The sequence below is a fragment of the Indicator indicator genome, chromosome 19 (genome assembly GCF_027791375.1).
Source record: "Indicator indicator isolate 239-I01 chromosome 19, UM_Iind_1.1, whole genome shotgun sequence".
NCBI classification, from domain to species: domain Eukaryota; kingdom Metazoa; phylum Chordata; class Aves; order Piciformes; family Indicatoridae; genus Indicator; species Indicator indicator.
Window position 1 is genome coordinate 18,903,985 of NC_072028.1, and position 16,558 is coordinate 18,920,542.

Sequence of the window (16,558 nt, forward strand, 5' to 3'; positions counted from 1 at the left end):
GCTGTTTTTCCAGAGTGTGACCTCCCAAAAGTCATGGTCTTTTTCTCTCTGTTGTACAAATTTAAGGAAATAAGGCATCATCTGACTTGGACTGCATTTGCTCTGGCACATACTGCACTCCTCCCATCTCTGAGGGATAATTTCCAAATTAAGAATTTGTTACACCAGTCGTGGTAGTTTCTGCAGGCAGTCATTGACTTGATCTTTTAATCCAGCCTACTACTTCCAGTCGAAGACTAAAATCCTGGGATGTAGGAAGAATTGACTTCAGGCAGTGGGTTATGAGAAGTTAATGTGAATCATCGACATTCCCAATTGCCAGAGCTCTAATGCATGTAGCAAACTGCAAGCAAATGACAGCCAGCAGCTGGTTTACCTTAGGACAGCTGGACAATGGCTGCCTTGTACCAGAGGACTACATTTGCTTGCTGAAAGGACAGTCACTACAACCTGTGCTGCCTTCTCTCCAAGGCAAAGGCAAGTGTCCAGCAAAGCCCGGGCACGGCCAGTCACTGTTGGACAAGAGGAAATTGTTTCATAATCCATTCGGGACAACGTTTGCTGTGAGCGAAGGACATCGAGGATGTGGTTGAGGCGTCCTTCTGTCATGCAGTTCAGTATGGTCTGTCTCTGGCAGGCTAGTATGTGACAGCAGCTGCCTTTGCAGCACGGATCTTGAGTGAAAAGGAAACAAAAGGAGATAAACTAAGTCCTCTTTTCTTCCAGAAGTTGTCAGCAAGAAATATAACACCAGAAATATAAATTTAGTAGAGGAAAGGAGTAGAAGGAGTTACTTTATTTGCATTATTTGGTCAAATTGGTCAAAATTAGTCCAAAGATCAGATGAGAGAAAACAGGCATTTCAAATGATTCTTTAAAGGGAGGAGGCTTTCAGGTCTCACACTGTTCATCCAGCATCTTTATCAAACTTTATGCAAAGCAGCTTGGCTCAACACAGATGAGAATACTTTGTTCTGTGGAAAGTGGAAGAACACATAGTTCAGGATAGTAGGATTGTTTGGAAAATGTAGTGTGGAACTTGGAATTTGAATGTAAGTCAAAGCCAAGATAGTTACAAAAGTAAAATTTTTAGCAAAATGGTCAAGAGCTTTGGGTTCTGTCTCTTTTCACAAACTGCTTAGAACATTTAGTTCTGACATTAGTGTTTTTAGCCTACAGCAAATACCATATACCAAGAGAAAAATCAATAACCAAAAGCTGTTGCTCCTTTGAAGAACTTGCCTTTGTCATTCTGATTTCTGATTGTGGCCCATAGATTTCTGTGGTGAATTTTTCTGCATGAGCTAGTCTGTTGATTTATCCAGAAATTACATCATCACACAGAAGTAAATTGAAGTAGGGAAAGACAGCCAGCTAGACATGAGAACTATCCTTGACCAACTTGCAAAAAGCTAGCAAAAAAAGCTCCCAAAGCATCACCTCCAGGCAGAGTCAGGCTTCACAAACCAGAAACTGGCCTGTTCTGCCTCTGTTCAGTAGGAAGATCTGAGACCATGTAAATAAGGAAATGAATGGTCTCTCCTCCTTCTAGTCACCTGTTTCTGTGGTCAGCAACTACTTTTGTAGAGTTATAGGATACACATCTTAAAATAAAATGAAAATATTTCCAGAGGTAAACAACAATTTATTTAACATTCAATGTGTGCTATTTAAGTAAAAAGAAATTATTACAGTCTTTTCAGAACTGTGACCCTGGAAAAGAACAAGCCAATGTTCTCAGTGGCCAGTGCCTGACCTTTTGAGAATATAGCAGCAGCTACACACATATAAACATGAGACATTTGTATCAAATTTGGAGGACTTATTACACTAAATACCTGAAAATGTGCAAAAAGTTTCGTGAGATTTGTGCCCTCCAGACTTTAAACAATTCAGTCACTGAGATGGCCAAGGAGAATATTGCCAGCTCAAATTGCATGTAATGTGTTACCTGTCACTGCTTGATAAGGATGTGGAGGTTGTGGTCCGTGCTTAAGAGCCAGTGGTAGGTCCTTATGCTGACTGCTTTCTTTGCCTGCAGCTGAACAAGGTAAAGGAATTGTGCAAAAAGAAGTGGATTTTCTACTGTCCAAGCCTGGGTGATCTAGAAAAAGTTTAAGATAAGCAAGATGAGACCCTTGAATTGAATAACAACAGAACATTATACGTAGAAAAAGCTTTTAAAGAAGTACGTCTCTCTCTGTGTGACACAAGTTTAAACACTCTGATAGGACAAATTTACATTGGAAAAGCCTAAGAAATTATTTATATAGGAATGGTGATTACCAGGGATCATTCAACATGTTCCTAGCAATAGAGCCTTTTTGAAACCTATCCTTTTTTTTTACTGTCAAATTACAAAAAACCCCACATTTTTTCCTGGTGGCACAAGGAATTGCAGTTCCAGGAAGGGCTTGTTCTGTCAAAAGCCATAGAGCAGGGTTCTAAAATCAGTTTTATCCAAAAAAACTTTTTGGTCCATACAATTAATCAGAAAGTATCATGATGTCTCTAGTTTTCTGCAGTGAACTTAGGCTTCAGATGACACCCGTAGAAGGCACAGCTATATGCTGAGAAGGGACAACTTTACATGGAAAATGACATTTGATATGGAACAACTGGTAATATTTATCCTTCTCTTAGAGTAGATGGAGCTGAACATGGTTCAATGTAGAGACCTTTCTTTGTTGTCGAGTTCTGTGGGACAATATTTTCTCTTCCTGAATTATGTGCACTGCTTTCAGGTAGAATAGTTGGCAGGCTTGGCACTGTGAAAGGAATTTTCTTGCTGATTAAGTGCTTGGGTTTTTGTGGACAGATAACCTGAAAAAGATCAAAATAGAGAAGAATTATTCTTGGATTCTTGGAATCCTTGGAATTATTCTCAAAAATCTTGGAAATTTTAATTCCAAAATCTTTTTGAAGTAGTTTTCTCTTGAAATATCCAGCATAGGGCAGGGTAGGTATGCAGCTGTGGGGCCTACAAACACACTTTGTTCAACTTTAGCTGGTTACCTCTGGTCAGTGTGGCAGCACAGATCCATGCATAGGCTAAGTGTCCTGGGATTTCCTGCAGCCCAAGATTGCTTCTGCAGCCTGTGCTGCCAGCAGCGATGGGTCGCTAGAGGGCTGTTTAAAGCTAGCTCTGATCCAGACATCTGAGCTTCAGTTCTATCACTGTTCTATCACCTTTTGGTATCATCAGGCCTGCCACAAGTGCCAAACCACTTTGAAAATGAGAGTTAATTGTGTTTTGGAGTTATCACAGAGCAGTTGGCCTTGCTCTAAGAAAGCTGGTTGAAAATCCCAGGATTCAGCTTAGGGCTTTCTCCAGCCTCCATTGAACACACTACAAGAAAGTTTAGGTTTTTGTTATTTCATTAGGACCTCTTCAAGAAAGAAAGGTTCAGAGCAACTCTTGAGTGGAGGAGGTTGTTTTTGCAAGAGCAACATCAGTGCCAGCTGCTTGAAAGATGGCAAAGCAGGGGGTTTGTTGGTCAACTGTATGGAGTTATCCTGGCTAGGGACAAAAAGGGCTAGGAACCCTTTGCCCCACTGTGAAGCTTGCAGAAGAAACAAACATCTTAATGAAGTAATCTTGTAAGACTCATGCCAAGTACTCACCTCTGAATTGCACATGCCTGTCTGCAACGTGTATATTGCTGAACCTTTGCATGCATTAAGTGCTGTCTCCTGGAAAAAAACAGCACAGTAACTTTAGTAAGTGTACAAGGGGTTTGTTCAATTCACACTTGTTGGGAGCAAGTATTTATATGGGCACTAACAATTTATACTGACTGTACACTATACTGCAAGGTACACTGGTAGGTAGTAGCATGGAATTGCACAGAGCAATCCTATTTTAACAGATGTCAGTGGGCAGAGAATCTGACACAACTCTACCCTGTTACTGTTTTTTCTGTTCAAATTTATTTTAAACCCCAGTTTTGATTAATACAGGGGATGGTGAAAATAGCCCTATATTGAGAGAGGGAGAGATTGAGCAAGCTATAACATGTTTAGGTATCCAAGCAGCAAGGCTATCCTGTGTTTAGTGTGCCAAACTGTCTGCAATAAGGACGTGTCAATACTTGTCACTTCTTTGCATTTGTACATCTGCGGTGGATTTGTGAAACTGTTTTTTTTCCCAGTTTCTATACTTCAACATTTGTGAATTGATCCATTTTCAAGAAGCATCAGTAGCATATTCAGTCATTTTGAACACACTATCAGTTTAGTTGTTTGAAAAATAAACAGTGCTTTTTGCTAATTTAGCAAATACAAAGATAAAACCTTGCTCAAGGGAGAGTGAAGTATGAGATTATGGAATATTTGACAGCACAATCCTAAATAAACTCCAACAGTAGTAAAAAAGACTTGGACTATAATTCTACCATCTATTAAAATATTGATCAAGTCTGCTCTGTAGTCCCAGAATGTGGTTGCAACATGGAGAAATGATCCAGCATGCATTAACATAAACAACTGACATAAATACAGCAACAAAACTGACAGCACATCATGGGTTGTGTAAATCCAGATGGAGTCAGGACACTTGTTCAAAGGCTGAAGTGTCTGTCACTAGCTTCCTGACTCTTAAGTTAACCAGATAGGATACAGCTATATTTGTGGCAGTCAGATTTGTGCCAGATTTCCCATGGCAGCATAGACATATATGGAGTTAGCTGTATGCCTCAACCCTTGGCTGTTGTCCCATCCATTCCTGTGGTATCAAAGAACCCTCTTAGACCCTAAGACAAGCAGTGTCCTGTGTCTGAAGCACATCAATTTAGCAGCAGTGAAGCATGCAGAAAAATGCCAATACTGGTATTGCTACAACAGCTCCAAACACTGCCTAAGTTTTGGACTAAATATCTTCTAACCAGTATATACAATAGAAATTGTCCTCAGTTCTAGCCCTAATCGATTTGCTTGAGGCTGATATTTGTTCTCACTCACATGGGCTTACCAGTCTGACTACAGCTGGTGACTGGAAAGAAGCTGTCACATTTTTATAATTGCAGGTGGCAACTTACAGAGTTTCTGGGGAACCTCACAATATTTGTTTTCTACAATTCCTGAATGAACCTGAAGTGCAAAAGAGCACCCTCCAGGTCTCTGCCATGTCTGATAAAACAAGGAAAACAAAACCTTTCCTAGGTTTGGACTTCAAAGATTGCAATTGAAATAATCAATTAATGTCTGTGTAGGAGAAAAAATTTGAATTTGCACTAACCTTTGCATCCATCAGATTGTAGATTGCTGTGGAAATTGCCTCCTTATTCATACCAGCCACAATTCCAGTTAGAAGGTCTGCGCATTCTGCAGGAGTAGTAAAGCATCTTAAATACCACATTGTGTATGAAAGCATGTATTATATTTAGGAATTAGCATATTACAACCAACTTTACTATTATGTTCTTAAATGTTCATACAGATGGAACGAACTTATTTGGAAAAGGGTTACACATGACTTGTGTAACTATCACAATACAGCTGTGTGGAGATTGCTTCCTCAGCACTTCAGCTTTGAAAATTTGTTCAGCTTTGGGCCCCTCATGACAAGAAGGTGCACTAAGGTGCTGGAGCAGTCCTAGAGAAGGGCAATGATGGGTCTGGAGAAGGGTGAAGGGTCTGAAGAGCAGGTCTTAGGAGGAGCAGCTGAGGGAACTGGGGTTGTTTAGCCTGGAGAAGAGCAGGCTCAGAGGAGACCTTCTCAGTCTCTACCACTCCCTTGATGGACATTGTAGCGAGTTGGGTGTCAGTCTCTTCACCTTAGTAACATCAGATAGAATGAGAGGAAGTGGCCTCAGCTTGCACTGGGAGAGATTTAGGTTGGACATTAGAAGAAATTTCTGTACTGAAAGGATTCTCAAACACTGGAATAGGCTCCCCAGAGCGGTGGTTAAATCCCCATCCCTGGAGGTATTTAAAAGAGGCAGAGATGTGCTGAGGGACATGGTTTAGCACCAGACTTAGTAATTACAGAATGGTTGGACTCAATGATCTTAAAGGTCTCTTCTAACCAAAATGACTCTAGCATTCTAAATTTTAACATTTTTTTGCTACCTTTTTAGAAACATGATAAACATAATTCCACTGAAGTAAGCAATGACAACACACTTCAAAAGGAACTGGTTATGTATTGGAATCAAGAAATGCTGAAGATAGGTTGATCTTTGTTAAACTAGTATATATAGCTGATAATATCCTTTCTTTTATTTGTACTCTATGTTACTAAACACAGTTTTGGAGATAAGGAAGCCATTTCTGGCAGGAAGCTTGAGTTAGAAAATACATCTACAGCATTTTTGTGAACTAAAGTACTGCCACTTCAGTTATTCTGTCATTGATTTAGAGTGCTAGAACAATGTTCCCAGCAAGACCATCTCTGTTACAAATCTTCCAAAGAAAGCAAATCCCGAATGTTACCTGCACTACATGGTCTACAATTTGGTTCTTGATGCCAGCACAGAGCAATGAGGTGCAACAATTTGTTCCTCTCAGGCAAATCACTTGGTATAAACTTTTCTGAAACGCCAGGCCGCAAACTGCTGCAGATTCTGGTCAAAACTTCCAGCAGGGTTGTTTGACCTGCAATTTATAGGGAAATGTCAGTGCAGAAAACATGAAAGTCTTCAGAACTCTCTTAAATTATATTCAGTGTAAGTTATTTGGTGTATTTTAAAAGACAGACTGCTATTTCTAAAGCAAAAGTACATTAACACTCTTGTGTATGCAAGCCCTTAACACCTACAGGCTAGCATCTAGCCTGTAACAGTAATTCTAGCTACTTACTGCAGCAGGGCATCTCACAATAGAGAACTCTGTCCAAATAACTCACAAACAGATATGTAAACATACACTGTGAGCTACATGCACAGACACCTCAGGAATACATGTCATTATTAGGGGTATATTCTAAGCACACAATTTTATCTAAAGTCTGACATCTGAATTTTATGAATATAACTCGTTGTACCAAAAAAAAAAAAAAAAAAAAAAATCTCCCTTGGTGCTTTGGGCAGCCACAAGATGGCAGCTGTAAGTTGTATGAATATTGAGGTTCTTTTCTACACGATATTTCTGAAAGGTGCCCAAACTATAAAATACAGGAGTGCCTCAATCACTTTTGCCATGTAGAATGGAGCCTGTGGCAAAGCAGCCTTTAACTGATCTCCACTTCCAGGCTTGAAGGCGTTCTGGGCAACCTGATCTAGTTGAGGATGTCTCTGCTGACTGCAGAGGGGGTTGGACTAGATGACCTTTGGAGGTCCCTTCCAACCCATATCATTCTATGATTCTATGAAACAGGGATTGTTCCTAGGCTCTGGCATTTATTACACAATGCTTTGCAAGCTAAGTTCTTTAAACCTGAATTCACTTTCATCTAAGAAAATAAGATTCCCCGTTTACTGAACAGAATTCAGCATGAATTGGCATTTCTCGACTAGGACTTGAAACTCATGGCAGCTTTAAAAAGGAGCATTCTGCTCACCTAGTTAGCTGCTTGTCACTACAATGTTCCCTGACTTCAAAATGACAATTGTCAAATACAAAGTTGTATTCTTCCTCACTAAAGGCAAGCACAAAACACAACTTAATAGCAAAGTGTAGTACAGAGTGTAGCAAAGGAAGTACAGAGAGATGATACAAGTGGGGTAAGAAGCTATGCCTTTCTCCTTCAGAGATCAACTTCTTTGGAAACCCTGAGGATTTGTTAAGGAATTCTAATCTTTACATCCCAGAATGTGAAGCTTTGTGATGTAACAGTAATAGAAGGCAAAGAGACGTCTGAAAAGACAGTGCTGTTTATATCATAATTTCCTTACAGTAAGGGAATTTGTGGAAAAGATCAGGGTAACACAGTCTGCCATGAGCAACTGAGATAAATACCTTCAAAAGGTTTCCGTCTGCTTAGGCTCTCCCAACACAGCATTCCAAAACTGAAAGAAAAGGACAAAAGAGCAGCCATTAGTCATTAGTTTGCAATCCGTGTCTATGTTCTTGTTTCCAAGAGCAAGGTTACTGGCTTAAGTGAAAGGAATTTTTCAAGACAAAGGCTACCCAAGTCTCTCCCAACTTGGAAAGATCCTTTTCCCTGCATTATAAAGTCTCAGTTTTCAAATGAACTGTTCTTATCAATCAGTAAGAATTACTTTCTAATTTTTTTTAAAAAACATAAGATCAGTTAGAATAACATTTCAGGTAACCCTTCTGTCTCTATTTGCTCTTGTCAGTTGCAGAAGTTCCTGTTCTCCTTTATAATTTTTTTGTTTTGTTTTCAAGTAATTTAAGTTCTCCAGAGGGTTGGAGCACCTCTTCTATGAGGACAGGCTGAGAGAGTTAGGGTTGTTCAGTTTGGAGAAGAGAAGGCTCCAAGGAGACCTTATTATGGCCTTCCAGTATCTGAAGGGGGCCTACAAGAAAGCTGGGGAGGGACATTTGAGGTAGTGATAGGACTAGGTGTAAATGGATCCAAGCTAGAGGAGGGGAGGTTCAGATTAGATGTTAGGAAGAAGTTCTTCACCGTAAGAGTGGTGAGACACTGGAACAGGCTCACCAGGGAGGTGATAGAAGCCCCATCCCTGGATGTTTTTAAGGCCAGGCTGGATGGGGCTCTGGGCAACCTGATCTACTGTGAGGTGTCCCTGCCCATGGCAGGGGGGTTGGAACTAGATGACCCTTGAGGTCCCTTCCAACTCTAACAATTCTGTGATTCTGTGAATTAGCAGCTGAAAGAGTTGGACTCTTCATCATGTACCAGCTTAGCAAAAATTTAATTCTCATCCACTGCCTGTCTCACTTCTTCAGCAAATTTGGATGGGGCTCCAAATTCCTTTTTCCTTATCTAACACCCTAGGAAGTATTCCAATGGTATCATAGATCTACATATACAACTCACAACCCACATGGTATATAATATGTGGTTGTTTGATAACAAACTCCATTTGTAAAATCAGAGTTAGAAGCAAGGAGGCTGATGGAAAAGAGAAAGCAGGTATGAGCTGGAAGCAAAGCAATCTAAAGGGGAAGAAGCAGTTCTACAATAGACCCGTCTGCTTGCTTGTATATCTTGCTGTAGTGCCGAATTACAATGTTGGAAATAACTCCATCTTCTGTCATATTTCCCTGGAAAATCTGAAAGTGCTTTTCCTTAAATGCGTTCCAGGAAAATATTAATGTCATGTGGACATACATGTAACTTACATGTACTTAATATTTCATATGACACATACTTTTGTTTTCTGTAGCACCACTATCTAGACATGCACCTGTCTCATGTACTGAGTGAGTCACATCTGAGAATCTAAAATTATAGAAGAATGGCATGTTGCAAAATGAATTATGCAACCTGAAAGTAAGCCTCCACTCTTCCTGTCCAAAAAAACTTGTGTGTGTGAACACCATCAAATTAGTCACATCATTTATAGTTCTCTCAAGTGTATGCATTATTTCACTCATCTTAGAAACCAATAACTAAGGCTGAGAGACCTGGGGCTGTTTAGCCTGAAGAAAAACAGACTGAGAGGAGATCTTCTCAATGCTGATCAGTATAATGGTAGCAGAGTGAGAAGATGAGGTCAGACTCTTGTCAGTGGTGATCAGCAACAGGACAAGGGGCAATGGGCACAAACTGGAACATGGTAAGTTCCACCTAAACACAAAGGAAAACTTTTTACTTTGAGGGTGTCAGAGCCCTGGAGCAGGCTGCCCAGAGAGGTTGTGGAGTCTCCTACTCTGGAGAGATTCCAAACCCACATGGACACAATCCCAGGCAACCCAGGTGATCCTGCTTTAGCAGGGGGTTTGGACTAGGTGATCTCCAGAAGTCCTTTCCAACCTCCACCATTCTGTAATTCTGTGAGCCTGCCTCTATGACAGTAAAGTAGGAGTTTAAATTTGTTGCTTCCATAAAAGATCTGAAAGCAGAAATGTGATCATGCTTAAAAGTCATTCCTGATGTTAATCCACAGGCTCTATATGTTTGCTCTAGAGGTGTATGTCCACACAGACAACAGTTGCAATTTGAGGTTGCCTCATTTATTGAAGAATCTAATGTCCAAAAGGGACATGTGGCCTTACATAATCATTCTCCTTTGGACAAATCACTTTATTAAAAAATATGAATGTTCAGTGGCTGAGGAGGTCATTTCAGCAGAGTCTTAACAGGACACTACTGAGAGAAAGGTCCTAGTTTAACCAGGGGCTCCTCTAGGTATAAACAATTCTTCCCAAAATTAAGCCAACACCAGGTCACGCTTAGAATCTATGTAAAGTAGTTATTAGGTTTCTAAATACATCTGAAAGTTTTGGCATCTGTATTACACTTTTTAAACATTTATGTCCATTATATAAATATTTATATGGCAAACTTTGAGAACAGTTCTTAACCTTGGTAGTTTATTCTCCAAATATGGGGACCTTTGAATGTAATTCACTGCCATAATTGGCCTCATGTGGAAAGCTATTGTCCTGCATTATGTAGAGCTGGCATTTTTTACTGTAGTGTCTTTGAAAGTAAGCACTTCAGCAACACTGTAGAACATAGCAAGGACTAGGTATGACCTGCTCTTAGAAATCCCATTCACCTGTAAACGTCAGCTTCCTGGGAAGGAAGGCCTCCTTCAAGTATTTCAGGAGGCAGATACACTAAGTCATGGCAGTTTCTTTGATTGCAGTTCTGCAAGTCTGACCTCAGTTTCTGCTTCCTCCAGTTGGTTAGACCATAATCTGATATCTACAGATGGGAGTAAAAGTAAATTTTAGTAACAATAGCTCAGAGTCTCTGTATTAAATGTTGACTATTAGGATAAATATATGCAACAATAGGACAATCTCTGGATTTTACATTAACAGGCTAAAAGTAGAAGCTCCTACCTTGGCTCTGTACTGTGTGTCCAAAAGCACGTTAGAAGGTTTCAGGCTGCCATGGCAGCAAGCAGGTTCGAGGTTGTGAAGGTGATGCAGCCCTTCAGCCACATCTGACAGGATCCTTATAAGCAAGGGAAATGGAAGCTCTGGGTACAGCTGACACTGAGGAACAGAAAAAACCAGGGTTTGGTAATGTGAAATGGTTACTATTTACATTTTCATTTGCATGAAGAAGTACAATATCAGAGCAAAAGAACAGACTGACTGTGACTGCTGCCTATCATTTACGTGCTGGTTGTTCTCTGATGGCTGACCTTGTAATTAATTTTGTCACACAAAAGATGACTTCTTTTATGTACCTCATGGATGAGTGAGTGGAGGGATCCATTGTTCATCCATTCAGCCACTATCCCCACAAGTCCCTGGTACTGGTAAATCCCAAGAGGAGGCAAGAGACGTTCAGACTCATAGCACTTGACACTTGCTATATCCTCAAGTAGCAACTTCCACTCTCTGTAAATAAGAGAAAGGATTAGAGGCAGGATAGACTCAAGGGAATCTCATGGGAGTAACTGAACATCTGCTACAGATTCAATTCCTGTTAATTGTATGTTTGATTTTAAAGATCTGATTATCTCTATGGTACTTCTGAGCTGAAAACTTACTGAAATTAAAATTCAGTTGATTTCAACAGATCTGGGCTAATTCTCATTACTCTAACTAGCCTTTACACTGAAAGTTCAATTTCAGTTTCTCCTATTTACTGTGTTGTTCACAAGCCTGTAAACTAGTCACTGGACGTCATTCACAGTTTTAACACTTATTTCCATGAATCTAAATATTTATCATCAGCACACAGTTAAACATTTTGCAGCTGCAGTGAAACAACTTCCAGCTTTCCTGAACAGTGTGTAGTGCAAACAAGGGACCAGAAAAGTAGAGGGAAAGAGAGAGAAAAGCAAGAGTGGCTTTAGATTTAGGGAGCAAGTTGGAGTGAAAAGATGTCAAATCAGGATAGCGTGTTAAATTCAAAGCAAAGTAAAATGTTGATTTCTGTAACTTTAGATACTTTATTCTGCAGTTTGCTTGATTTAAAGAACATGTGGACAGGAGATTGAAGGAACTTTTTTTTTTCTTTAAAGAAGATACCAAACAAATAACATTTGTTCAGATTACAAAATTAATGGACTTCTGTTGTCTAAACCCAAGCAATCCTCCCCCCAGCCACAAAAAAAAAGCTTAAATATTTTAACCTCCAGAAATATGTAACCACGTAACATGCTGAGTATTACTCATCAGGATTTGTAGACATCATTATAGCAGAGATAATGAATGACTTCAGGATTAAGCTCTACTTTTATAAACATGCCTAACAAAACACAGAGCTTGTGTCTCAGTGTATCTGCCTCCATGTTGCCTCTTGGCTACTCAGGATTTGTAAGAATGGAGATGTGTTTAGGGATCAGATGATCCTGGGCATGCTGTGATTCACCCTGTTGCATTGCTGCAAGTGTGTGCTGCCCACCTGTGTGGTTAGCTGGTCAAATAAGGCATATACCTCTCTGTAGTGTCCTGGCTGGTCAACAGCTTCACAGAGATGTGGGTGTTCCAAGAAAGATGAAAGGCTTTGAGTGCAAAGCCTGAGCCTGTCCTGGTCAAGGTGAAGCTATCCAAATCTTCCTGGGCTAATGTAGGTAATGGTGTGGCCATTTCTTGATGGCTGGTTGGGAGGGGAAAAAAAAGACAGAAAATAATTTACTTTTTTGTCATTAGCAACAAAGCACAGTGAAGCTGCATGATGCCTTATTTCCCAAATAACTATTAATCCTGATCCAACAGGCTTCCTTTTACCACTGTGTGTCAGAGTTCCCTTATAAAGGACAAGAAAAATGCACTAATTGCAAAGGAGTGTCTGGGCCATAACTTGCTATCTGAGGCTGCAAGGTGCTAATTAATTGCTCGTTATTTCCATCTGATGACTTTGAAATGTTGGGCCATTATTTAATAATATATAAATGTGATTTTAAAGTGGTACTGAATTGTGTAGACAAACTAGTTTGTTGCAGTTACATGCTAGGCCAATATAGTTTCCCTACTTCTCATAAAAAAGGCAATTATTCACTAACTCATGTCAGTGTGTTCTGCATCTTTCTTGCATCTCTTTAATGCAGTACCACGTATGAACACAAAAGCAAGGTAAAGGCCAATTTCCTGGCAGAACTCTGCTAAATGGAGTTGTCTTTATAGCAGCCACTACTTTGGGCAATCCTCCCTCTATACAGTACCTCTCTAGGGCTATCTGAATGTCTCAGACCCACTTCATGGTAATGAATGTGGATTAGAGATAACCTCTGCAAAGCATTGCTATGTTACTGCACAAATAACATTTTTTATTACATCTGTGAAGCTACATTAGAGATAACCAAAGTCAGTGGTGAAAGAGGAAAACTAGAAAATCTTTGGGATAAAAACATTGGTAAGGATTACTGCAAGACCAGTGGTCAGTGAGTCAGAAGATCTCAAACTGGAATACTTCCTTCAGAGGTTCAGTAGACCAGGGCTAGAAAAAGAAACACAAGGGAACTGATGGAACAGGGTTAAAAATCTGTGAATTGTGTCCTGCTAGAAGATGGGCCCTACAAAAAGAGCTCCTTGGAGCAGAAGGCCTGGAAGTCTTCTGACTTCAAGCAGATGCCTTGTTCTCCACAAGTAAAATGGAAACAAAAACCTGAAGATAAATTTGCCAGTGCTCATGGCTGAACTGCTTTTAGTTCATGGCCAATTTATTTTCAGTTGATCTCAGTACCCGAGCTGTGCTATGCACACACATTCACAGAGGGGTGCTAAAGTCAGGTTTGCATCTAACGATAATCAAAATGCAATAAAAATTTGATAGCTGATTTGCCAGTTTGTCTTTAGCAGTACTTGATTCCAAGAAGAGAGTACAGCTGAATTTTTTGCTTTCTGTTTCGTGACTGTAGTTTGAAAGCAATAGTTGCCTTAGTGGCTTCACTTAGAGTTTTCCTAAAGAATAAATCCAATATGGTATGAAGCTGATGGGCAGGTCAAAAGTTTCCTAAAAACTGGAAAGATTTCTCTGAATAAAGTTAAATTTCCAAAAGAGACATTTATTCTTTAAGGTTGCAAAGACAGACCACACACAGATCTACCAATCCTAAATATAAAGGAAGTAATCAAAAGCTTGGCAGGAGCAAAATTATGCCTAATTTTCATTGTATACTACACTATATAATCATTTAAATAGCCAAAAGAATTTACTCAAGTCCAAATATAGTACAAGGAAGATACACCTGTCTCTGTTACAAACCATGACATGTGAAGTGCCGTTCTCCCTGTGTCTTGAGTTTGTATAGGTTTCTACACTTCATCTTTGACTAATTTGCTGATAACCCTAAAGTGAGTCTTTTATTTATCCAGGGGGCTACCCAGTGTCCTAAAACAGTTGGAAGGACTTACCTTGGAATATGAGACTGTCATGGAATCACAGGTAACCAAATCTCTCTCTACCCTGATTGGAGATATGCTATCCAAGCCATTTGTTCCATAGTTCTGCTCTTCTGAATGCTTCTTCTCCTAGACCCTTTTAAAAACTCACTATCAAACCACAAACCCAATATTTCTTAAGTGACCTTTGCAATGAAGGGTTACAGATTATTTTTTAGTAAGACACTAAGAAGTCTCAGACAACTTTGCCATCCTCCCTTAGCTAGGCAGACAGGGGCAGGAGGGAAGCTTGTATAAATCCTTTTATTTGAAGTTTCTAATTTTAAAAATAGCTTTTAAAAAGTAAACAGCAAAAATGTTTTCATTAGTATGAGAGAAACTCTATATTATGGTAGTAGACTCAATAAAAGAAATTGGAAACAAAAATCAACTTACCCCTGGACATATGGGCATAAAAGCTATGGAACAGCAAAGTGAAACTACTTGCAGATACCAAGTGTGAGCTGTCTTTGAGCTGCATTGAAACACAGCTCGGCTTTTCTGCATGAGTCAGCTTCTTGTTGATCTCTCCTTTTATTGGCTGCCTGCAAACATCTAAAATTTCCTGGTCGGATATACAAGCTGTAACTCTTTAGTGGCTGCAGATGAGTTTTCACTGGCTGTTTGTTAACTGCCTGTTATTAATGAGAGGAATTACAGAAAAAGGATGTTGGATAGCTACTTTTTGCCACAAGGAGGAATGCTGAGAGGGAAAGCTATATATAAATGAAAAACACCACACTGGATACAGCCCAAATACAGCCCAGCATGTAGAGCTGCTCACAGATTGTGCAGCTGATGCTTATCTCTGCAGCAGATCAAGCCAACAGCACAGCTACAAAATCCCTTTACACTTTTTAAGTCAAGTTGATCTTAAAACAGGATGAAAATTGCCTTTTTTCTTTTTTTTCTTTTTTTTTTCCTGGTTACAGGGTAAGTAAGGATAAAGGTAACATTAGGTTGCAAAGAAGAAGGATCAATTTACTGCCATGTAGCTCTGCTGAAAAGGATGTAGGTGTCATGGTGCAAGTTAAGTTGATCATGAGCCAATATGAATGTGCTCTCATCACAGGTGGGAAAGTTGCATGCTGGGCTACATTAGGAATACATTCAGCAAAGAGAGAAATTGTTACTCCTCAAGTACTCAGAAATGGGGAGGCTGAATCTGAAGTACCATAAGCAACTTTAAGGTCCTCGCTTCAAAATGGACAATGTAGACAGCTACCAAGATGAGGCCCTAAAGCACACAACTTAAAAAGAGAGGTTGAGGGAGCTGGTATTGTTTAGTCAAGCGATGGAGGCTGATAGAAGCCCACAGCTGCTTGAAAGTCAGTTACGAAGAGGCAGCCAAATTCTTCTCCACAGTGGCAGGTAACAATTACGTAGACAGATGTCTCTACTACAGAGGTTCAAGTCAGATGCTAGGAAAAGATTTTCACCAGGTGGGTAAGGCAGTACTGGAATGGGCCACTCAGGCTGCAGAGTCTCCATCCTTTAAAGTTTTGCTAGCCTCAGGCAGGCAAAGCCATAGCTGTCCTGATCCAGCACTGCTTTGAGCAGGAGACCTGGCTAGATAATGCCAGAAGTCCAGAAATTCTTTAATTTTGTGAAAACTATGTCAGGCCTAATTGTATTCCTGCTGGGACTCCAGCATATACATTCACACTGAAGGTTGATGGGACTGAATGACTTTAGGAGAAGTAGTCACTCAGTTGATCACATTTCAAACTTTCCAGTCCATGACAACTGCCTTTATTTAGAGAGTCTGATTTTAAAAACCAGTGTCTGTCAATGAGATTCCATCCACAGACTACTGTTGGATTTGGATCAAATCCTAACCCTGCAACAGGGAGGGAACAAGCAGTAGGGAAGTTACCTAATCTTCCCATGATCATGGGAAAGTCCCTTGTGTCTAAAAATCATATGGTTAGGGCTCCAGGGCCTGAGAGGAAGCACACTACAAATAGGAAGTGTGGAGTACACTTTATGCATAGTGCATTGTTTCCTGACAGCTATCTGGCAAGCATCAGCTTTCTCTGCCCTGCACACCCCCTCCAAAAGTGAAATTAGTATGACGGAACTGGAGCAGCAAAGGTAAAACAAGTAGGCTGTAGTGCTCCTGGAGAGGGCTGGAAGCATGTTAAGCTACTGTGGCCATGGGATCCTTCTCCCCTTGGCT

The 16,558-nt window shown here is 40.1% G+C and overlaps 1 protein-coding gene across 1 annotated transcript; it reads right to left on the reverse strand.

Annotated features, from left to right (window-relative positions):
* Positions 1-372: 372 nt before the first annotated feature.
* LOC128973543 (receptor-interacting serine/threonine-protein kinase 2-like) lies at positions 373-12,585 on the reverse strand. Its single transcript, XM_054389885.1, has 11 exons — positions 12,434-12,585; positions 11,235-11,388; positions 10,882-11,037; positions 10,593-10,741; positions 7,897-7,946; positions 6,433-6,594; positions 5,237-5,322; positions 3,625-3,693; positions 2,679-2,823; positions 1,952-2,104; positions 373-674 (listed from the first exon to the last, which is right to left on the reverse strand). Exons 1-11 carry the CDS (start codon positions 12,583-12,585, stop codon positions 373-375), a joined length of 1,578 nt encoding a protein of 525 aa, XP_054245860.1.
* Positions 12,586-16,558: the final 3,973 nt, after the last annotated feature.